The sequence below is a fragment of the Sarcophilus harrisii genome, chromosome 1, assembly GCF_902635505.1.
Source record: "Sarcophilus harrisii chromosome 1, mSarHar1.11, whole genome shotgun sequence".
Classification (NCBI taxonomy): Eukaryota; Metazoa; Chordata; class Mammalia; order Dasyuromorphia; family Dasyuridae; genus Sarcophilus; species Sarcophilus harrisii.
The window spans coordinates 155,746,735-155,770,431 of record NC_045426.1 but is presented as its reverse complement, the minus strand read 5'-3'; the positions used below and the strand labels follow the sequence as shown (position 1 = coordinate 155,770,431).

Sequence of the window (23,697 nt, the reverse complement as noted above, 5' to 3'; positions counted from 1 at the left end):
TCATAACTCTAGATAATGAGCCTTCTGTCAAAGCACTCCGCTTCCAGCTCTCCTTTCTGCTTTTGCTTTTATCACCAATTCACATTGCTTTTGCTTTAGAGATTTTTCCCTCCCCTGATGTGACCAAGGCCTAAACTTAGGACACATAACAACATATCCATTCACTGAAAGGCTTGCAGGAGGCAGAGATCAAAGCTGTAAATGTTTCCTGTAATGTTAATGGTATATACATGATCACAGGCTCTGTTTTCCTTTCTCTAACATTTGTCACAAACGTTATCACCATTTAGCTTGCCATGTCTGCCAGATAATACATGTAAAAGCACTTTGACAATGATAGTTGTATACAAAGTTAAGTTATTTTTCTTTTTGTACAAAATGTTGGTATAGAGTCATTTTTCTCTTTTGAGGGGGAAAAAAAGAAATGTTAAGAGATTTACCCAGAAAAATTACAGCAGACTTCTGAAGGAACCAGCATTAAAACTCATAACCTTAAATATTCCCTCTTCTTTCACATAGATCCCATAATTATTAAAAGAAAGGTTTTGATGAGTATTAGGCATAGTAGCTTCAAAGCATCAGAGATTTGGGGCATGAACTACCTATTTTCCCAGTACATGTTGTTGATGTCTAATAAAGCAAAACAAAACAAAAAATGTAATAGAGAATGCTAGGTTTCCTATTGCAGATCTTGAACACTTTCTCAGTAGGATTTCCTTTGCTTAAGTGAGGTTTGAAAGCCTCAGACTAATTGATTGCTCATTAGTATCTGCCTCTTAGCACCTCAGCTGGGTTTTTGTGTTTGTTTGTTTCTCACACTGAGAAGAGCACAGGTGCTACAGAACAATGCAAACCCAAATGGAATCCCAACAGATGTCTTTTCCAAGCTTGGTCTACTGGGAAGTGGTGACTGTGAAGGGGGAGAAGTGGCTAAAGAATAGAAAGAGAAATTGTGAAAGGGAGGGAGAAAAGAGGCTAGAGGAAGGAAGGTGAGTCAAGGAAGAGAAAAGGAATTTATAGAAGGAAACTGAGAAAGGAAGAAAATCGAATATGGCCAAAAGCAACTGGGGAATGGTAATTAAATTAGTAGGAAGAATTAGAAGAATGGAGATAAATTATAAGGAACTAAATAAATATGGCGCAATGGAAGGATGAGTATTCTTAAGCAGGTCTGGATCAAGGAAAGAAAGAATCAGTGATAGATCATTAAATAAGAGCAATGTAATGGAAATATGGGAGGTGTTATAGGCCTGAAATAGAAGCTTAAACTTTCAAATGCTGTGTGTCTATATGTATATTCATCCATTTTTCATCTATATATACGTGGGTGCTCACACGCACGCCACACACATATAGTGGGGACTGATGTCTTAAATGAAAAAACACAAAAGCAAATGTATATTGAAGATGGGAAGCATCTAGGTGGCACAGTGAATTGAGAGCTGGGTCTAGTAGCAGGAAAACCTGAGTTCAATTCTGACTTAGATATGCTCCTCACCAAGTCACTTAACCCTGTTTGCCTCAGTTTCCTCATCTGTAAATGAACTGGAGAAGGAAATGGCAACTATTTGAGGATCTGTGTCATGAAAATCCCAAATGAGATCATAAGACTTGGATATGACTGAAACAAATCAACCACAGTAACAACAGATTAAAGATGAGAAACTGTCAGGAGAAAATATCAAGTTGTGTGTGTGTGTGTGTGTGTGAGAGAGAGAGAGAGAGAGAGAGAGAGAGAGAAGGCAAAAAGAATTGGTAACTTTTTGGTGACAATGTCTCTTTTTGTCTAAATGCTAGCTATTAGATTGCTGAACATTTCCTAGCACCGGATCATTTTGCATGGAACAGAAGGTAAGGGTTTGGGAAGATAAAAGTGAAACCTTCAAGAGAAAAAAAAAAATGGTAGGATATTCTTCAAAAAAAAAAAAATGCAATTTGGACAAGGGAGAAAAGGGGGGTTGGAATTGATTAGAATTCTTGTGTGCCAGAAATTTAAGGGCAGATGGAATATTCTGTAGCTCAGAAAGCCTGTGACCATCAGACAATCATAATCATGGCAGCCAAATTTCAAGCAGTGAAAGAAAGAGCAAGGAGACTCCTCATCCTTCCCCTCCTTTAGTGTCTTTCTTTGAATGATGTTGGCACTGGGAATTTGGTAAGCTAATACTGCTGATCATATGCTTGGATTACTATGGCTAGTTGGTTTATCTTGGTTGCCGGCTACATTGATTGGATACCATGGTTAAACAAATTTATATTGTCTTAGTCACTAACTATATTTTTTATGAAAGATTCTGTCCGCCCCCCCCCCTTTTTTTTCTTTTCCTTTGTTTTTCTGAAGAATGTTTCTTGGGTAGATATGAAGTAACCTGACTCTGTAATGGGTCTGATGTCCAATAGTGCTACATTTCAAAGGATATGTATGAATGAGTTTTTCAGATTGCTTTCTTTTCTTTCAAGAGGAAAACGGCTAGATAGGAGGAGAAAATCAGTACTGAAGAGGGACACAACAGTAGTCTGAGTCATACTGTGATTTTTTTTTCCCCTACTTTTTAATTTTGCCTAGGCTTGGCTACAGGGTTGGACTTTCCTCAGACCTTCATTAATGGGAGGTCCTGAATTCCTTATTTTTTTAAAAAAAAATCAATGTGCCCCATATATGTGCTATATTAGTGAGTTCAACATGTGAAGGGTTCCATCCAGTGTTCATGATCTTCTTGGGATTTGACTTCCATTAGTGAAGGCTTATTCTAAAAGTCATTAAGAAAAATGAAACCAATTACAACATGTGAATAAAGATGCGACATTGGGAACTTTTTTTTTTAGTTATATAAAAAACACATTTTGGAAAGGCAAGTTTTTTTTTTACTTCCAAGTTACTAATTTCTCTCTCATCCAAAAAGTTTTATCTTGCATTTATTGTTCATCCATCTTGTATTCATCTTTATATATCCTTGTTATGACACACACATCCACACAAACAAGAATGCAAACTTTTCGAAGGTAGGGGATATTCTCTTTTTGTTGCTGTTATCTCTACTGCTAAGCATCATTTTCAATAAGCGCTTAATTCATCGCTTTTCCCACCACCACCTGACTAATAATCCTTTAGTGTTATTGTTGATAGACAACATCACTTTTAGCATTTTTGTGTTAACAAGAAAATTTAATATATGTATATTGTATAAACATATATATTTGCATATATGTGTTCCTTCAAAGTCTAATCTATAAAGTAATAATATAATATGTGCCAATTCCTTGTTGAAAATCAACAAGTTTATACTTAGAACTAGATGAATGGATTCAAATTCTTTATCTTCACTAGCTAGCATGTAAATCAGATTTATTGGTGCCAGATTCATGATCTATATCTACATCTATATATACATAACAACATTTTCATAATTAATGGTTATAATTAGAAACCATATTTTTGAGGGAGTGGTGGCATGTTACTATTAAAGCAAATACCAAATTTACACACCTCTAATTGCTGGTGTTAAATTTGAGAATAAAATATCCCCCATGTAATTTTAAATTCAGCCACTGGAAGTCATACAGGCTATTTAGAAATTGAATTCACCAGAATGTTTGCATGTCTCCAGGGGGATATGGACATTAAACCACTAGAGTTTTTTTTTTCTATTAGACTTGCACTGACTGGTCAGAAGAACATTTTATGTCTTTTATTATAAACTATAAATCTGTGGATCTGAAAGCACAGTGTTTCTGTGTAACTGGTTGTAATTATTCCCTTAAGGGTTTAAATCAACTTGTTTAGCAATGTTTTTCAGATCACTCTAAATGAAGCCACATACAAGAAGATGGGTAATTTAACGATTCTAGGGGACTTTAAATCTAAACTGGATTTTTTTTTCCTCTTTCTAACTTAGTTTAAATTATTTCCAGTTGATCTGTATTTTCAGTTTTCTGAAACTTAAAATTGAATTTTACTTAATCCAGAAGCATGTGCTTAAAAATCCCTCTAATTAGGTGCTTTCCTCCTGCTGGTGACTTAAAGAAAAGAATCCAATAAGTTTGCCAAGTTTGGGATAGAGGCTGGAAGGCTATTTGTGTGGCGTTGGGGGTAGATTGTTCAGAGCCATTCATAAGAAGACTTGGAATAGATTATTGGTGCAGTCAGTTCTTGAGTGTGAAATACCACACTGTCTAATATACCATTTCAGAAGAAAATTAATAAAAGATGAAAATAAGGAGAAAAATGCAGCTTCATAAAATGTGGAATAATATCAACTGGCTGTTTGAAAACTAAGATGGAAAATGTCATTAAAATAATCTTCTAAAATTAAATAGTGATAGTTGAGGCCTTTTGTGTCTCTGTCTGATATTTTAAACATCTTTGCAATAAGATCAAAATCAAATGAGTTTCTGCTTATCAGTAAATAGCACTTATATAGTAAAACATTCAGTAAATATGGTTAAATGAATGAATAAACCAACAAATACCCATCTTGGAAAAATTTGTATGTCTCTTAGCCTCTGACCCTGAAATTCTTAGTTGATGCTGTTGTGGATGTGTGTGTGTGTGCTTGTATGTGTAAATAAAAGTCTGTTAATCAAAGACAATAGCAACATAAGATTTTAATTGAAATCAACATTTAGGGCATGTATATATCAGGAGATAGTAAAATATTGTCTGAAATCCTATGGATGGTAATTTTTTTCAAAAAAGGATTTGAATATCATCTTTTTTATCAATAGTATTTTGTAGAGGAAAGAATATTGAATTTGAAGTCAGAAAAGTAGTATGAACAATGGATTTAGAATAGATTTAGAACAAATTGATTTAGAGACACTACTTTTGAATTCTGGCTTATTTACTACCTGTGTGACCTGGAAAATTTGTTTTAGTATTTTCAGACTTCAGTTTCCTGAAGGTCTGAATTGAATAACCTCTAAGATCCCTTTCAGTTCTAAATCTTCCATCCCTAGTCATGGATTTTAATTCTGATTCAATATTTAGCTATGTGACCATGGGCAAGTCACTTAGATTATTGGCGCAATCCATTCTTGATTATGAAGAAAGCTAAGAACTACACTGTTTTCTTCTATATAGTGAGATAATACTTATAGGACCAATGTCACAGAGGTCTTCTGAGTATTAAATTAGATCATATAAGTCAAATTTGAAAACTTTAAAGTATTAATAACTGTCAATTGTTATCATTGTCATCTTGTCCTTTAGTAGAGTGTGTAGTGATACTGCTTTTTTATTAAAGGGTCATTTAAGGCTAAATTTAATTAGTTGTAATTTAATGAGAGAAGAGCAATTTTCTCAGATTAAAGACATTGAAATATTTTTTGTATTGTGGGGTGTTAAAAATAAGAATGAGTGGCACCAGTCCCATTTCTGCTGTGATATAAACATTATGTATTTATAAGAAATTCTAGATTTTCATCACTCTCCAGATTTCTGGCAGAAAGTATTATTCTATGGGATTGATTTTAAGACAAAATCTTGCCTTCTCATAAGTGCACCAAGTTCTCTATTGTCCCATTGGTCCTCATTCCTCTGTATCCTCCCCCTGCTAACAGCTATATGGACCATTGGTGTGACCCAGAGTGGCAGTTCATAGTTATGTCCTTATGACTAATGATAGAGCTATCTGCCTAAAAGGTGGACTCCATGGAGCGAGTGAGTTATCTGCCCACTGGGATGACACAGTGGATAGATAGCTGATGAATGGTGTAGAACATCTGTGAATTTCTAATAGATGTGCTGATGATGAGTCATATCTTCCCTCAAAAGAAATCTAAATTTTAGTAGCTAAAAATTTCCAAGCTGTCTTTGCACCAATTGAGGTGTTTAATATATCTTTATGGGAGAAGAAAAATGTGAGTCAATACTTAGGGCAATATGTCATTTAGTTAAGTTGGTTGTTTGGCAAATATATTTGCCAAACAACCAACTTAACTAAATGGCGCATATATATATATATATATGAAACAACTAAATAATGAAAAAAAAGGGGATTTTGGGTTATTTTTTTTGGGGGGGGGAGGATTTTTTTTTTGCTTTACCATGCTTAGTGAGAACCTTGCAGACCATAAAAAATGTTTCCTTAAACTTATCTCCCCCATCATCCCCAAAGCCATAGGGAATTAGCCTAGCTAGTCTGGTGGCCTTGATAGTTTTTCCTGTTCCCTGAGTGAATTATAAGTGAGCTTTGGACAAGGCCTGCATAAATTCAGTGAAGGGAAAGGTCTGGGGGCCTCCAGGCAAACAGAGTATTTCCAGGACTGTGCAGAGACTTTAGGAAAAGTACAAGGTACCTAGCACTTTAGGGTACAGGTTTCCCACCCTAAAAGATCAAGTTTCAGCTTGATTTACCTAAAGCTGGATCAAACTGTGTTTTTCTGGGGGCTTAGAAACAATTGAAGGATTGTGTAGGAGAAAGGTAAGTGTGAAGTTGTGGTTTACTCAATACTGCTAATATAACTCTTGTCTCTTTTAAGGTCATTTAGACTTCCCTGATGGTTTTTAGTTGATTTGGATTATTTTTTTTCCTTTTTTCAATTTCACAAGTAACCTGCCACCCCTATGGAATAAGATCTTTTTTGTGTATTTGACTTGCTCCTGTCTGATATCTTAAGTTTTTTACTTTTTCGTTTCTGCAATTTCTGGATTCTTGGACATCAAGAGAAATATTTGGGCCAAAATGTAATCATTGGGGCTTTTGCTTCATAATAGAATTGAGCCCTTACTTTAAGCAAGTTGTTGATAAATTTTTTTAATGTTTTACAAATTTAATTTTTTTTTCAGATTTTACTTTTCTCAAAGATTTTTCTATCAGATAATTTTTCTGTGGTTAACACGTCACATAAAATATGTTGTTTAAAGAATGGAATCTGTAATGTTTAAAATTATTATGTACAGCTTTCATAGCTTCAAACAGTTTTAAATAAAACAGATTCAATAGACAAACGGCTTAATTGACAGAACATTTATTTCTAATGTTCAAGTATCCTTAAAGCCACAGGTACTATCATACACTTTTCAGTCTCTCTGAAGACATTGACATTTTATTTCATGATTTCTTGCTGGAATGATAAAATCAAAAGAGTGTCTTAAAATTCAGTGTCTTCCATGGACTGTCAAGAGATAGGATTCCAGAAATGAAAAGAGGCCATGGTGACATTAATGGAATGTGATGTGTACTTTTTTTTCTTCCTGTGCTCTTTTCAAAGATTACATTAATGGAATATATTTCACAAAGTATCATATGATAAGTTCTCTATTATTATCTTATCTTAAGCCAAAACATTATCAGCAGTTTTTCATAGAAACATATTCTCCAGTACTTTTTCATTGAAAAATTGGAGATACATTGTGGTTTTTTTTCCCTATAAGGGAAAGAGGGAGCAAGGATATGCACATATGAACAGCCTGTGTCTAAATTTACAAATATTTTCTGTTTTCTTAAAAACAGAAAAGTAAATTCCAGTGCAGAAATATTGACTAAAATTATAATAAAGAGGTAGTCTCTCTTCAAAACTTTTTCTGAGAATGAGACAGCAGCAGTTTGAGGGACTTCAAAATTTTTCATGGAGTCAGAAGAATTTGCTTAGCATATGGTGGAAAGTCAATCTCCATTCCAGTTAATAATGTTTCTCTTCTTAAGGTATCCAGAAGCAAGAAGTGGTGTGTAAAAGGTTAGATGACAACTCGATTGTCCAGAACAATTACTGTGACCCTGATGGCAAACCACCAGAAAACCAGCGGGCTTGCAACACTGAACCTTGCCCACCTGAGTAAGTACAAGGCAATATTACAATTCTTTAGCTACCCAAGGAAAGATAGTAAGTGCCTTTACTGAGAACATTTTTGTAAGGTTATAATCCAAGAGAAACTGAGGCAAGACAGAAATTGGATTTTAATCTTTTAATGTGGAGAGTTTAGCCTAGCTGACTGAAATAGGACTCTTGTCCAAAGCATTTCTGCCTGAGAAACTGAGGCAGGGAACTTATATAGAGTTTTAGCTAACTAGGGTTTGCAAACAGAATACATAACCCGAGTATACAATCTTATAGGGGGGAGGACACTGGGTGAGTGGACAAGCCATAATTCCAGGAAAGGATTATAACTTAATCCTGACAGGATAGAGGTCAAGATAAGAAAGTTGAGGGCAGGAGACAGCGAGGTGAGGGGCAATACTCAAATAGAGGGGGAATTATTAAGAATTGAGATGATGCACCTGGATTTTATGACACAGTGGTATATAAAAGTGATTGAAACTCCAAGATTTTTCCTGATTCCATTCTCCCAGTCCTAATGGCAAGAAAGAGGTGGGGGTGGCCATAATTTTTTTTTTCAGGGTATAACAAGGTGATGTGTATAAATTAGACAGAGTAGGTAACCAAGAACAATGAAAGGAATCAACAATTTAATTTCTCTTTTTATTGCACCGAAGATTCAGATCTGACTGTACATCTCAGACAGTGACCCCCAAAGTTGCATATTAGTAAATTTATTATAATTGAGCATTTGGCAAGAGACAAAAGGGGGAATATATTCGTTTGTTTTTGAAAGCTATATTCTAAAGCAAGATAATTGATAGACATGAAATTCAGGGCCTATGGAGATTTCTTAAAGATCTATAAGTTCCTGAAATGAGATGTCATTGTCTTTTTTTATCCTTCCATTGTAAGCTCTGCCATCTTGTGGGCAACACATATAGTATAAGGTTTTGGAATAAGGTTACCATCTTTGATGTACCCTTAGAGGGTCAGTTCCTTCAGTTGGCTAATCTAGTAATTCTGAGCTAATATATCTGTTATAGAGGGAGCAATGAGAAATGTCTGCAAAAGACAGTCTAAGGCTATAGCCCATTGAAACAGATGTGATTTTGTGGTTACAAAATGGAACCATTTTCAATAGGCCAGCTTGCCTAATCTTTCACAAATATTTAGATACAGTTCAGTGGCATATTGGATAGAGTACTAGTCCTGAAGGAAGACCTAAATTCAAATCTGGCTTCAATCCTTTAGCTATGTGACCCTATACAACCTCTGCCTCATTTTCATAGTCTATAAAATGGGAATAATAATAACAGCATCTGCCTCCCATGGTATTTGCAAAGTATTATAGCACAGTGCCTGGCTATAATTACCAAATGCTAGTTATTATTATTATTTACAATTATTGCAAATGAAAAGAAACCTTTTTGAGAGCAGGGAAAGGCAACATATGAGATACGATGAGGTTGCTTAAGAGAAAGCTGATCATGAAGCTGGGATATTGCATGGGCATTTTGCATAAATGAGAACTACCAGAGAGAGAATCATGTAAAAGGCATGTCCTTTTGTGGGGTTAAAACTGATTCACTTGCCCCCAATTTTATACTCTTATTTGCTTATTATACCAACACAGAATTGGAGAAAAGAAAAAAAATCTGAATGCAAAACAGGTAAATTCATTAATTCTAAGTCTCACTGAATTTGGAGACAAAGAATGGAAAATTTCCTATGTTGTATGGCCTTATCCTAAATATGGCTACAACAGATTGGAAGAGGTGAACAAAATTTCCAGCTTTTAGTAGACAAGAGAAAGAATTCCCAGTTTTTTTTGTATTAGAACTAAGTTATTGCATTTCTTTAACACTTCCCTAGGATAATTATATAAATCTATAAAACAGGGGCAATCCTTATAGTTTCTGACCCACAGAGTTATGACAAAAAAAGTGCTTTATTAAAGTCAGCAATTATTTAATATCTCCCACTATCCAGTCAGGCTGGCTCAGTTATTAAATCTCAAAGAGTTTAGAATACTGGTGACTGAGTAAGACAACAGAATAAGCTAGGATGACAGGGTGTAAATATTAATTCAAAAATGTTTATAGTTCTATGTTAGTTCTTCTTGAAATGTGATCCATAATGAATTCCCCCAAACTCAGACATGGTAAAGTTACAGGAATGTGATCTTTGGTAAGTATTACAAAAAGTTGAGTTTATACATTTGGTTTTTTTTCTTATGGTTTTCTCTCATGCCAATTATATGGGGAAATATATTTCAGGTGAAATTCCAAAAGATATGTAGAATCAAAAAATGCTTTAAAAATGCTATTTGTGTCCTTTTCCATTTTAAAAATGCTTTGATCATATTTCTATGCATTTAGGCATCTTTACCCATCAAGATAGCCCCCTAAATATTAAAATTTTAACATATGAGGTTTGGCTTCTGATCTACTTCATTAAAGCATCAGTGATCTTAGTTATGCTTGCTTTATTTGGCCTTCTGATTTTTAAAGCCTAGATGGTATCCTATAATTTCCTTTGGGAATCTGATAATTGATCTTTTTCTTTTCATATTTTGGTTTGTAGTGATTTTTTCTTCTAAAATGGTAAAAATATAGTGGTGAATTTGATTGAATTAATAAGTATGACTAAAATCAATCATGTAAATTCAGATCAAATTTAGAAAACATTTATTAAGCCCTTGTATGGTCCCTCCCATAATCCTTAAATGAAGGGATAATGAGAAAGAACGGGATAGTATCATGAATACTAATATTCTAAGGGATAGCCCACATGATCACATGGAAGAGAACACAAGAATAGTCAGAAGGAAATATTAGGGTTATCAGAATAGAAATATAGTTCTATGTATACAAATATATCAAGATATTTTCTGCAGGGATATATAATAATTAACCCTGGATTCTCTCAAGTCCCAGCTAAAATTCTACCTCCTCAGGAATCTTTTTTACTATTTCCCTTAATTCTAGTGCCTTCTCTTAGTTGATTATTTCCAGTTTATCATATAAATATAAATGTGTATATATAGTTGTTTGTATATCTACCCCAGGAGATTGTATTCTCTTTGAGAGCAAGTATTATTTTTTGCTTTTCTTTGTGTCCCTAATGCACTAGGTCTTAATAAATGTTTATTGATTGAGTGATAGATTGAGGCCCTTTACCTAGTCTAGTTCTATTACCTTTTTTACTTGAATCCATTTTGTGAAAAGTTTGCTCTTTGCTATTTTTTTCTAAGTAATTATAATTATAGAACTGGTTTCTTAATGAGCAATGGACTAAATAAACACCCTTGGTTTCCCCAGAGGCCATATACATATGTCTTGTGATAGAAGTGACAAAATTCCAGTCTTTGGACACTTACAAGCTTAAAAAAGAGAAAGGAATCATAAATTATATGAAGTCATTGTCTTTTTGTGGGAGAGTCACATGGCTGTTCTTAATTAACATTGAGGTGAAGGAAAAATGGATTCATCTAGCCTCTCAGTAATTTTTCCACAAAGGTTATGTTTCCTTGATACCAAAAAGAACTTTCCAGAGGGAATTCTGCTAAGTGACTGGTGGTTTTGTCTAGATAGTGCCAAACAACTGGCTTGATTATTTTTAACTAAATTTACTGATTATTTTGGCATCTTGGAGATACAACCATAGGGTGAGTCAAGATAAGTTTCCTGGAATCAATGAGGCTTGAGAAGGGTGGAGAAGAAAGGGAAGGAGATGTTGACTGAATAGGCAGGAAAAGAATCTGGGGTAGGAAACTGAGATCTAGTTCTATTGTAGATCTTCTCTAGCTGTTTGTGTGATCTTGGGCAAGTAAATTCACTTTTTAGTTCCTTAGTTTCCTCATTTATAAAATTTGGATGAAATGATTTCTAATGCTGCTTTTACTTCTAATATTCTGTCACTCTATGTTAAATGTTAGTTTTTTATTGCAATGAAATTCTATATGGGAAAATATCTTAGCTCAGCCAATTAGCAGAGTATGAAAAGTTATCAGAGGAGTGTAATTGAAGGATAGAAGGTAAAGAGAATAGTAGGGGGATAGGAAGAGATATGGAAAGAGGAATTTAAATGAATGAATTTAAATGAACAAGGGAAAGTGACCTATGCCAAACTGAAAAATTTGATATTTATTTGGGAATGCACCTAAGAGCTCAGAGATTAAACTGCTGAGGAAGAATGACATTCCCTTACTGGCAATACAAAGGGAAGGAAGCAAACAAACATTTATTAAGCTCTTACTGTGTGGCAGTTCTTGTGCTAATTGCTTTATAAGTATCTCATTTGACCATCACAATCACCATGTGAGAATTGGTACTATTATTATTCCCATTTTACAGCTGAAGAAACTTAAGGTGAACAGAAGTAAAATGATTTTCCCAGTACCACACAACTAGTAAGCCTCTGAGAATGGATTTGAACTCAGATTTTCTTTACTTGAGACCCAATGTTCTATCTACTGTGTCTTCTAGCTGCCAATATGAATACTTCAGTTTTTGAAATATCTAGATTAAAAAATAATTCACCAAGCTGGATAGGCTCAAGATAAAGTAAGAAATGGTGGTGCTCATGCTGTAGGTTGGGATTGAAGGAAAGGGAAAATTCATTATTGGATAATATGAGTAGAGTATTAATAGAGATTTAAGATCTCAACAGAACACACTCTAGAAGAATATACACTCTAGGAAATGAACTCAGAGATGGCTTGTTGAGTATGAATAGGCAGGAATTTCATATGAAGTAAATTCATATGGAGCGATTATCTTTGTGTAATAGTTTAAATTGTCTTAACATGACTGCATTTTTGAAATGTGATGAATACAATAAAGAAGCAGTTTACCCATGGTGAAGTAATTGACATTCACATTTAACAAAACTTCAGGAATGTTCTTTATATTAATGAAAAAAAATACTATAGTAAAATATCAGTTACTAAAATACCAAGCACATGAAATGTTCTGATTAGATTAATTTAATTTTATGCTTAACTAAGGATTAAACAGAAATCTCTTTTACTTTAAATACTCATTAAAAATCTAAACTGGATTAACACATAGTCCTTCTTAATAAATAAATCTGAATCTTTCTTTGATGATTAAGGATCTTACACTGCATTGTAATGGTCACTTCAAATATCAGTTAAGATTTTGTAGTACTGTGTGTATAGGAAGCATTGGAGACCAAACTAAAAATCTGCATGCTGACTCTAGGATATCAACTGAGAGTGTTATTGTTTTTAAATAAATACTTAATGTTTTCTTGTACATTGATCCTTTTATTTTTCAGATAATTGCAAAGCAGAAATAAAATGCTGTGTAGTTGAGGCTTTCTGTTATTTTGGGTAATTAATCAAAGTTTCATTTTATTTGCAAATCAGATTCTGAAGTTTCCTGGGCTCCTATAATGTACTTTACTCCTTATGTGTATAACTGAGAATGCGGACTGGGTAGCAGAATTACTGCAATTACTTCAGGTGTGAGCCTCATTCGAAATGATCAGTCTGCTTCATGAAGCCACAAAACCTCAGCCTTTACTTGAAGACCTCCAGGAAACAGAAAACTATTGCCTTTTGAGGGATTCCATTATTATACTTTTGGATATTTCTAATTGTTAAGAAGATTTTTTCCTTCCCTAGAAACTAATGATTTTTTTTTTGTAAGCTTCTAGCTAGGCATCAAAGTTCTACTGATCCCTCTATGTCTTAATCTCAAATTGTTTCACCTCATTTTGCTCACTTTCTTTTGGATTCCATCTCAGTTTTTCAGTATCCTTTCTAAACAGTGGCTCTAGAACCGAATATAGCACTCTTGATATGGTCTGACTAGAATAGAATCTTCACCTCCCTTGTTTTAGAAGCTTTACTTCTATTAATGTAATTTTAGATCCCATTGGCTCTTGTGGCTGCAATTGGGATACCATTGACTCATATTGAGCTTAGTCTAGTAAAACTACCAAATCTTTTTTTCACATAAACTCTTATTTAATCATATTTCCCCAATTCTCTATTTGTTCAACTCAGCACTTTAACCTGAGGCTAAGACTTTATATTTATTCCTATTAAGTTTCACTTAATTAGATTCAGTCAGTCATTCTAACCTGTTAAGAGCTTTTTGGATTTCAATTCTGTCATCTAGAGTATTGGGTATCCCTGTCAGCTTTGCGTCATTTATAAATTTGACAAGCTTGCCATCTATGCCTTAATTCAAATCATTGATAAAAATCTTGAACAAAACCAAACACCTTTTTCCAGACCATTCCACTAGAGACTTCCCTGTAAGTTGACATCAATACATTAATCAACACTCTTGTCATTTAACTAAATTTTCATCTACCTAGCTATACTAATATCCAGCCCACATTTCTCCATTTTGTCCACAAATCTAACATAACTTTGTCAAATGCCTGGCTAAAATCTAAGTTTATTGTGTCTGTGGCATTTCCCTGAGCTACTGATATGTCTGCTAACCTTGATATAAAAAGTAGGGGGAAGTAAGATTAACTTGGCATAATTTGTTCTCTAGATGCACATATACTGTTTCATGGGAATTATAGCTTCCCTTTGTTTATGGTCATGAAAAATCTTTTAGTGTGGTGGGTAGTACACTGAATTTGGAATCAAGATGACCTGAATTCAAATCCTGATCTAGATACCTGCTAGATATGCAGCTCTGGTAAATCATTTAATTTCCTGGGTGTTAGTTGTCTCATCTGTAAATAAGGATATTGGGATTTCAGTGACCTTTAAAGTCCATTCCTTCCAGCCCTAAATCTGACCTATGAAGAGTTCTAGATTGTGTTGTTTTAAAATAGGAATTGAAATCAATCTCAGCCTTATAGTTGGGTAAATCTATATTCTTTAAAGAAAACCAACAACCCAACACTACTTTTGCTGGTCTCTCATCCTGTGGCACCTCTTCTCTTTCTCCACAATTTTTTTTCAGTGAGCATTGACAGTGACTTGGTAATTACATGGCCCATTTTTTTTCAATATTCTGGAATGTAGCTCATCCAGGTTTACTGGTATAAGAACCTTATTTCTTTTGAATGCTCAGCTCAAGTATATACTTGAATGTATATATATATATATATATATGTGTGTTTATATATATATATGTAATATACTTTGTCAAGTATACATTTTTCATGCTTTTTTTTCATTTTCTCTCAATTCTTAGCATCACTTCCAATATTTTTGTATGTGCGTCTTCTGTATTTGTGAACATATATTACCCATGAAAATTTTCAGGAATAGAGACTTGCCTCAATTCTGTGTTATTTTTCCCCCAGCACCTAGCATGATGTTTAAAGCATGATAAATGTTTAATAAATATTTGATTGATTAAGTCCTTTCTTATAAATGATTGGAAGAAAGAAGCAATATAATAACTGGCTTTATCAGCTACATTTAGAATTACATTAGTAATCTATAAAGTTAGCAAATGTCATGTAATTCAGTCCAGGTCTTCCAGGTTGGCCAGTTTTCCTAATCACAATGCTCTTGTGGATTATAAAGGTGATACAGTCCAGATCATCTTCTGATTAATTGCCCATATGGTCCTTATGGAATGAGAAATAGGACCCCCCAAATGAGTCCTATTCCTTATTTGACAGAGATTTGCTCTCAACATGACCAAAAAAGTATTCTTCTTTATCATTCTGGAGATATTTTTTCTGAGGACATTCAACCTTTTTGTTTTCTTTTTTAGTCATTTCCTTTACTTCCATCTTCTGTACATATCTTTAAAAAAATCTGAGTCACTATATGAAATTCCTTTGCAACTCTATTTATCTCTTCAGAGATAACTTCCTCTTCACTTCCTCCTCAGAACTTTAGGTGTTTGTGTTGTCAGATTTTTGTTCTTGAAAACATCTACCTCTTAAACTGACTTCCACTATAAATTTCAGGACCTGAAATATTATTTATCTTTTCTCTAAACTCTTTAAAATTCATTTTTCCCAAATCTAAAATACCTGTGATGTTATGGCTATGTTTCCTCATCTTATTTATCATGAATTCAAAGATGGTGAGTTGAGTTACTTCCCAGGTCCCTGCTTTTTCTTCCTTCCTTCCTTCCTTCCTTCCTTCCTTCCTTCCTTCCTTCCTTCCTTCCTTCCTTCTTTCCTTCCTTCCTTCCTTTCTTTCTTTCTTTCTTTCTTTCTTTCTTTCTTTCTTTCTTTCTTTCTTTCTTTCTTTCTTTCTTTCTTTCTTTCTTTCTTTCTTTCTTTCTTTCTTTCTTTCTTTCTTTCTTCCTTTCTTTCTTTCTCTCTCTCTCTCTCTCTCTCTCTCTCTCTCTCTCTCTCTCTCTCTCTCTCTCTTTCTTACTGAGACAATTAGTGTTAAGTGACTTGCTCAGGATCACATAGCTAAGAAGTATTAGGTGTCTGAAATCATATTTGAACTTAGGTCCTCCTGACTTCAGGGCTGGTGCTCTATCTACTGTGCCACATAGCTGCCCTGTCCCTGATCTTTTTACTTGGACAGTTAGATTGTTCATATTGATCCAAATCAGATCAATAATAACAATTCTACTTTCTTTCTCCTTTACAAAATGAAATCATTACCAAAACAAAAAAGGAATTTTTCATATGCCGTTTTTTTTTTTAGAAGAGAGAGAACCCTAGCTTTCATGCCTGGTTTCTAGCTTGTTTCCTAAACTACTCATCTATTCATTCCTTTTGACTTAGTGAGCTATAATCCCCATGACAATATCAATTACTTCTTCCTCCTTTGTTTTTTACTTAAATTCACCCTGCTAACTCCTTCTTTTTCTTGATTTTCTTCACAGACTAGATTTTTTTTTAAAGAATAATATTTTATTTTCCCCCAATTACACGTAAAAACAATTTCTAACATTTGTTGTTGTTGTTTAAAGTTTTGAGTTCCAAATTCTAACTCTCCCTCCTTCTCTACCCCCAGAAGGTAAACAATCTAATATAGATTATATATGTGCAGTCAAGAAAAACATTTCCATATTAGTCATTTTGTGTAAGAAATCTTGAACAAAAAAGGAAAAAAGAAAGTAAAAAAGTAATATGCTTCAACAGATTAGATATTTTTGATGCAAATTGCTAATCCACCTATACTTTTGTTTGTTTTAACATGATGTACCTTCTATTGTAGATGACAGCTAGATAGTACAAAAAATAAAGTGCTAAACTTACAGTTAGGAAGACCCAGAGTTTGAATCTCATTTCACACTCTTTTTTACCTGTATATATTAGTGTATAGCAATTCACTTAATATCTTTCAACCTCAGTTTTCTCACTTGTAAAGTGGAAATATCAAAAGCACCTACCTTATAGGGTTGTTATGAGTCAGATGAGATAATGTGCTTTGCAAACCTTAAAGTTCTATATATGTGCTATCTATCTATCTATCTATCATCATCATTATTATTACTGCTATATTTTACTTCCACAATAACTCAGTGATACTTATATGGTCAAATTTATCTCACTGCATTAAGATTTCTACTTATTTATTACTCTTGTGAGCATTTGTGCATAGACAGACATGTAAGAATAAGGGTATTTATTATCAGTGTGGTTCTTTTTGGATATGACCTTTTGTGAAGTTTTGTATCTTTTCATGAAGTGTCGACATGAGGAGATTGTGGTTAATCTGGTACCAAAAAGAAATGTAAGCATAAGGAAGGGGGAACCTTCTGGGCAGTCAATCAGAAGGCCGTATGGACTATGACACCTTCTCCCATTGCTTCTTATAAATCACAATGCCTTTGTGATTAGAAAAGTTTTTTTTTTAACTTTGCATGTATGCATTACATGAAGTTTGCTAAACTGATTGTTTGCTAACCATACATTTATAACCCAAAATGTAGCTGAGCAAGCCAGCTATTTGGTACATAGGAACTTCCTGGTATATAAAGGCGTAGATCAATATTCAAACATGGAATTAGCCATGACCCAGTGGATAGAATAGTGGCGTTGGAGTTAAGAGGACCTTCATTTGAATTCTGACTCAAATATTTACTAGTTGTGTGAATTTGGGCAAGTCATTTAATCTCTGTCTGCCTGTTTTTTCATATAAAATGGGGGAAATAATAGCACCTATTTACCAGAGATATTGTGAGGATTAAAAGTTAGTGTTTGTAAACATCCTTGCAAATCTTTAAGTTTTAGATATTATTATTAACTAATTTTTTTTTTGTTTTGCATTACACACATTGTGTGACAGCTATAAAGAATATGTATTTGTTCATTCCTCCTCTGTTTTCTGTTTCAAGTCCTCATGATCAGATCTTCATGTCTTCATGCATGTAGTCTTCTTAGATGCACTTATTCTCTTGCCAAGAGCCCCTCATTTCTGTATCCTAAAGTTAGCTAGGTTTTCCTTTAGTTAAAAAAGCAATATTTAAAATCACTATTTACACTCAACAATTCAATCTAGAGAAGAAAGAATGATTTTGTGAACAATAGAAATCCATCAGCAGGCTAATGGATCAGACCTTGAAAGGTTGAAAGAGTGGAAAATCAATGGTGAAAGCAGAAAGGAAACTGAAGGGGTGATTAATAAGTTTATTCATTCCAAGTTGAAGGTGGTAGTGATGCATCCAGGCCAAAATATTAGAGACAGACTCATAGCAAAACTAGACTGAACAAAGAGTGAAAAGTCAGAGGTGGCACTGAGTAAGGGAGACAGAAAAACAGAAACACCTACTGAATCACCAGCACCAGCCCTTTCTGCACCTGTATTTAATTTAGAGGTCTTGTATAGAAGGAGTGTCAAAGCTGGACCCTTCTTACAATATGCTATCTAATGAGATCATGGCTGGAGGTGGTATGACTGAATTTTCTATGACTGAGTAGACATTTCTGTTTTATCTCCCAATCTTAGTGATGAAATCACTGTTTTTCTTTGTTTTTGGCAACTGAATCAGTGTTTTAGTATGGCTGGCATACAGATTATCATCTTCAGTATACAAGTACACATTTCCTCCCCTAAAATGACATCATTCTCATTTATGAATGGCAAATTTTTTTGACAGAAAAAAATGAAAATATTTTAATCTCCTTTGGAGAATGATTCAAATTAAGAGAGCCCCAAAATGCTGTATGTTTTTTCAAAAAATTAATAATTGAAAGAAAATTCATCTTTAACATAAATACTGAGTTTCAAAAAATTGGGCTTTGAACTGACCAATTTCTTTTGTTTAAAAAATGATGAATAATATTTTGTAATGTTTTGTTAGGGAATGAAAGAATTCCAAATAATAAAAACAGAAAAGTTCATTGTGGATCAATAAATCAAACAAAGTCTCAAGTTTAAGGTATGAGGAATTTGTCAGATTCTCATGGATTTGATGCTGAAAGAAAGTAGTAGAAAATCCCCAAGATTTTCTTACATGAGAATATCACAACACCTCTGAGTTGGTTCCCAAGTGTGGAGATTTGTGCTGACATTTACCCCTCCACATCCTTTCTTGGCCCTTAAAAACTAAGCAATGGACCATAGGGATCCATTGTCACTGATGCTAAGGGACTGTTATTGAGTTGCACAGTTATCCTTTAGTATGACTGTGTGTCTAACAATCATTTTGACCATCATGGACACCTTACTCTTTCCAGATAGATATGCTGGAAAGAGGATTTGGTCTCTTTATGAAATTATTTGCAACTCAGGCTGAAAATTGCTGCTGCACTTAGGAAATGCTTCTCTGTGTTTCTCCTACTTGGTGCTACAGGTGGTTTATTGGGGATTGGTTGGAGTGCAGCAAGACCTGTGATGGTGGAATGCGCACGAGGACAGTGCTCTGTATCAGGAAGATTGGACCTTCTGAGGAAGAGACACTGGACTACAGTAGCTGTTTAACCCATCGGCCCATTGAAAAAGAGTCCTGCAACAACCAGTCTTGTCCCCCTCAGTGGGTTGCTTTGGACTGGTCAGAAGTAAGGAAATCTGAGGCTATTTTTTTTTTTTTTTTTTGTTCTCCAAGATGTCTTTATTGTCAATAGCAAAATATTTGATATTTTTGGACATCTGAGCATGTAAGGTTCCTAGTACTTGCCATGCATATCAGTGAATCTGAGACATGTTATTTTCTATTATTGTTTGACAGGTAGTGAAAGTTTCCCAGGTCATAGAAGTTAATGAATCTTTATCATCCAATCTGATGCAGAGAGAGCTTAAAGCAGGGGTTCTTAATTTTTATATCATGAATCTTTCTGGCACTATAGTGAAGCCTGTGGATCCCTTCTCAGTATAATGTTTTAAAATGCATATTAGAAAATGTAGAAAAAACAAATATATTAAAATACATTTATGAAAATAGTAAAAATAATTTATTCACATGATTACTCATATATTTTTCAACTCCTTGCTTCTCTCAAGTAGTGGCTCTCTGATAGCTAGGGGGAAAAAAACCATATATACATGAAAACTGAAGTATAAATGAAGGTTCTTATTCAACCTTTCTGGAAAGACAAAGAGGAGGAAAAAGGTAACATTTTTAAATCATAAAAAGATGTCTGCTGTTATCATTTGAATTTGGTTAAATGACTGCCTAAAGCCAGAAATATTATATTGATACAAACATTTTTTAAGATTTAGGCTACTGCTTTCTAGTCACTCAAGAGAAAGCTGAATGTATTCTTCTTTTGCTTTCAATCCATATTCTCATGCTCACTATATAGCTCTTCTTCATGAATTATCAATTGATTCTTACTTGATTGAATTCTAGACTAGTATAGAAAGTGTTGTACCCAGGTTGGGTGGAGAAAGGTGGAATCAATGTCATTGACATGTTGAGGAATTTGAAGTTGTGAATGTCAATTTCTCCCCAAGTGCTCTCACCTGAACAAGGAGGAAGAATTTGCTACTGTGATGTTTTTGGCTATACATGTGCCATAGAGAAAAAGCAGGGACAATAGAGGAATTTTTTAGAATGAAATAAGAGATGAAATTGATTCTTAACCTTATACAATTTATCCTGGTACAGATACCCATCCACTATCCCCATGTTCCTTTGGGTAGTAGCATTCTTAGAGTACTGATCAGTAAATGAAAGAATGATGGAGAGAAAAAAAATTGCTTATATATTTGGTGAAAATATTCCAAGTTTAATAGCATAGCTTAGATGTTTAATAAGACAAGACTTAAGCCAACTATGTTTTCTATAATTGATTTCTATTGGTCCACAAAAGTGGTACTCACCTTGGATCTCTCTCAAGAGCAAGACCTCACAAGAAAATCAGTTTTGTCAAAAACCAGACCAAACATTGTTCTTTCAGAAATCTTGTGGGTAACTTGGGAGGTAACTTTCTTTCCTCTGAATCAATACTCCTTGAGTGGCCTTGTTTTCTGGGAGGCATGGTGGTATAGGAAGAGCTGTGTTTTAGAGGGGACTAAACGAGGAGATTCTGACCATTGTGGTTACCCACAGAACCTTTGGCAAAACTTTTTTTACTCCCTAGTTTCCTGGCCATACTCCAATTTCAATAATTACATTCTGACTACTTAACATTTCTCTTACGGTTTAAATCAAATATAGGGATTTTCTTTGTTTTCTGCTCTAAACTGTGGTGTAGAACAGCATGGATCCCACAGTGATAAGTAGACAGATTCCTAGGTGAATTTGAAAAAGTAGGCACGATTTCACAAGATTGTTCACATTTCATGAGTTTTCTTGGCAATTCAGTTTCTTGGGCTTTATGGAATGCCTTATATTTCCATTGTTAATGATCTCAGTAAGAGAGCCAAGCACCAAATAAAATGATCTTGGGATCTTGGGATCAGCAAAATTTGTGTGAATTTCAGCACTACACTAGGAAACTGAATACAGAAAAAGTAGAAACTTAATTTCATGCACATCATTTGCCATAACATTTTACACGTTAGATAAGAGTGGGTACTTGATTATTGTGTGTTGGACTGAATTGAATTGAAGTGAGTCTTTATCCTCAGATAACTGTTAATTTCATTACAGGTAAGACTTATATTCAAGAAACAATTTAAGAACAAGATCATAAATAAGCAAGTACCCAGTTTTCTGTTTTTGAGATTTATAATAAAAATATAAGGCATTTACCAAAGGAAAAATCAGTGATGGCCAGAATGATATATAAAATCTTTTGGTGGATACAGGATTTGATTAGTTTTAGAAGTATAGAATTTGGATGAGCAGAGAAGAATGACCAGAGAAACAGTCAGCAATGGTAGAAGAAATAATGGCATGTTGTGGCTGACTGGTGGCTAGGAATTAGGGGTATCTGCTGGTAAATGTTTAATTATCAGAGTTCCAAAAAAAAAAAAAATGATCAGAACATGGAAATTTAATCTGCACTATTGTTATTTCTCTATTGCTTTCGTAAAACTTAGATACTCAACAGAAGAACAAACCAAACCTGGATTTGTAATATTTACCTATTTCTGAATTGCTAATGCTCACATTGACATAACAATTGTTTCTACTAACATGAGTGGGTTCCAGCACATGAGTGCTGACATGAATGGGTTCCAGCACACCCTAGTGGGTAACAGCCAGAAGACTGGCTGACCAGAGGCAATAGAATTGTGTTAGGAATAGGAGGGAATAAGTCAGGAGAGAGAAGACCAAGTCAACTGATAGAGAACCTTTAATAAAAAGGTCCATGGTACATAAATTCTATACTCTATCAGCACCATAGAAACAGAAAAATAGAAAGGTAAATGTTAACCAAAGACTGATAGAACACCCTGACTACTCAATGAAATAAAATGGCCAAATCTTCCTGAAAATGCAATGCTTATGCATTCATTTACAACAGGCTTGTCTGCCAACGCTTTTTTTTTTTGTCTTCAGTCACTTTATTTTTTTATTAATATAATGCTGAGGCAACGGAGGGGAAGAGAAAGAAACAGAGAAAGAGAAAAACAGAGAGAGAGAGAGAGAGAGAGAGAGAAGAGAGTGAATCACCACAAAAAAACAGCTAATGTTATGGACCTGGAGCCCAGGTTAATGCTAGTTTGCTAGTTATTTTTGTATTTACATTCCAACTATAATTTTAAATTCTTTATTATATTATCATTGTTACAGTAATTGTATCATTATTTATATATGATTATATAATTATGTAACATTACATAATTAGATAATATATTGTTATATATAATATTATATATTAGATAATATATTATATTTCATTATTATAATTATGATATCTGCTCTGGCCCTATGATTCTATTGGCATAGGGATCTCCCAATGAAGAAACTGTCTCTACCAATGCAAGTTGGCTGTAACAGCATATTGGGGGGCTGTGTAATTACATTGGAAATACTATAGAAACCAATGGAAGATATTTTTACTCTTTTTCTTTTGGTTTCCCTTTCCTATTGGTATTTTGACTTTAATAGAATTTTTGGTTTTCTTGGGAAGGAACTGTTGAATCATGCTTTGTGGGAACTAGTAATATCCCCATACTACTGAGCTTTGGTCCCTACTTCTAATATATTTTGGGGGGTAGGACCAAAATTTGAGAGATATATTTATAATCCTGACTCTTTTGCTACTGTTCTGCCTTAATAGCCATGTGGCTTACAATAGGAGAATAAATTTAGAAGACACTAGAAGAGCCATGTAATCCAACCCCCTCACTGAACAAATGAGAAAAACTGAGTCCCAGAGTGATCAAGTCCAGAGTCACACAAGTAGTGTTAGGCCAAATTTGACCCAGGCCCTCTAATTTCAGAGCTTTTGCTTTTTCCATCATACGATACTGTCTTTCCTTTTCCATTCTGAGGCAGAACTCAAGCATGTGTCTTACCTGAAGCTATGATTGTCTCACAATGAAGTAAATTCACTTTAGGGGGATAGATCAAAGAATAGTATTAACATTGTCTCAGAAACTCTCCTGACTATGTCTTCATCAAATTGTTGAAGAGGAAAAAGATGATCTTTCTCCCTTACAGTCCTCCTTCTTTATTT

General features: G+C 34.2%; 1 protein-coding gene across 2 annotated transcripts in view; it reads left to right on the top strand.

Annotated features, from left to right (window-relative positions):
• The window catches only part of ADAMTS6 (ADAM metallopeptidase with thrombospondin type 1 motif 6), a 322,872-nt gene that overhangs the window by 273,284 nt on the left and 25,891 nt on the right, over positions 1–23,697 (top strand). The window contains exons 21-22 of one of the 2 annotated variants that reach the window (XM_031965568.1): positions 7,647–7,776; positions 19,479–19,683. In XM_031965568.1, coding sequence (XP_031821428.1) covers positions 7,647–7,776; positions 19,479–19,683 — 335 coding nt within the window. Of the gene's footprint in view, positions 1–7,646; positions 7,777–19,478; positions 19,684–23,697 lie in introns of those variants that run through there. The other variant, XM_031965571.1, reaches the window with a different exon arrangement.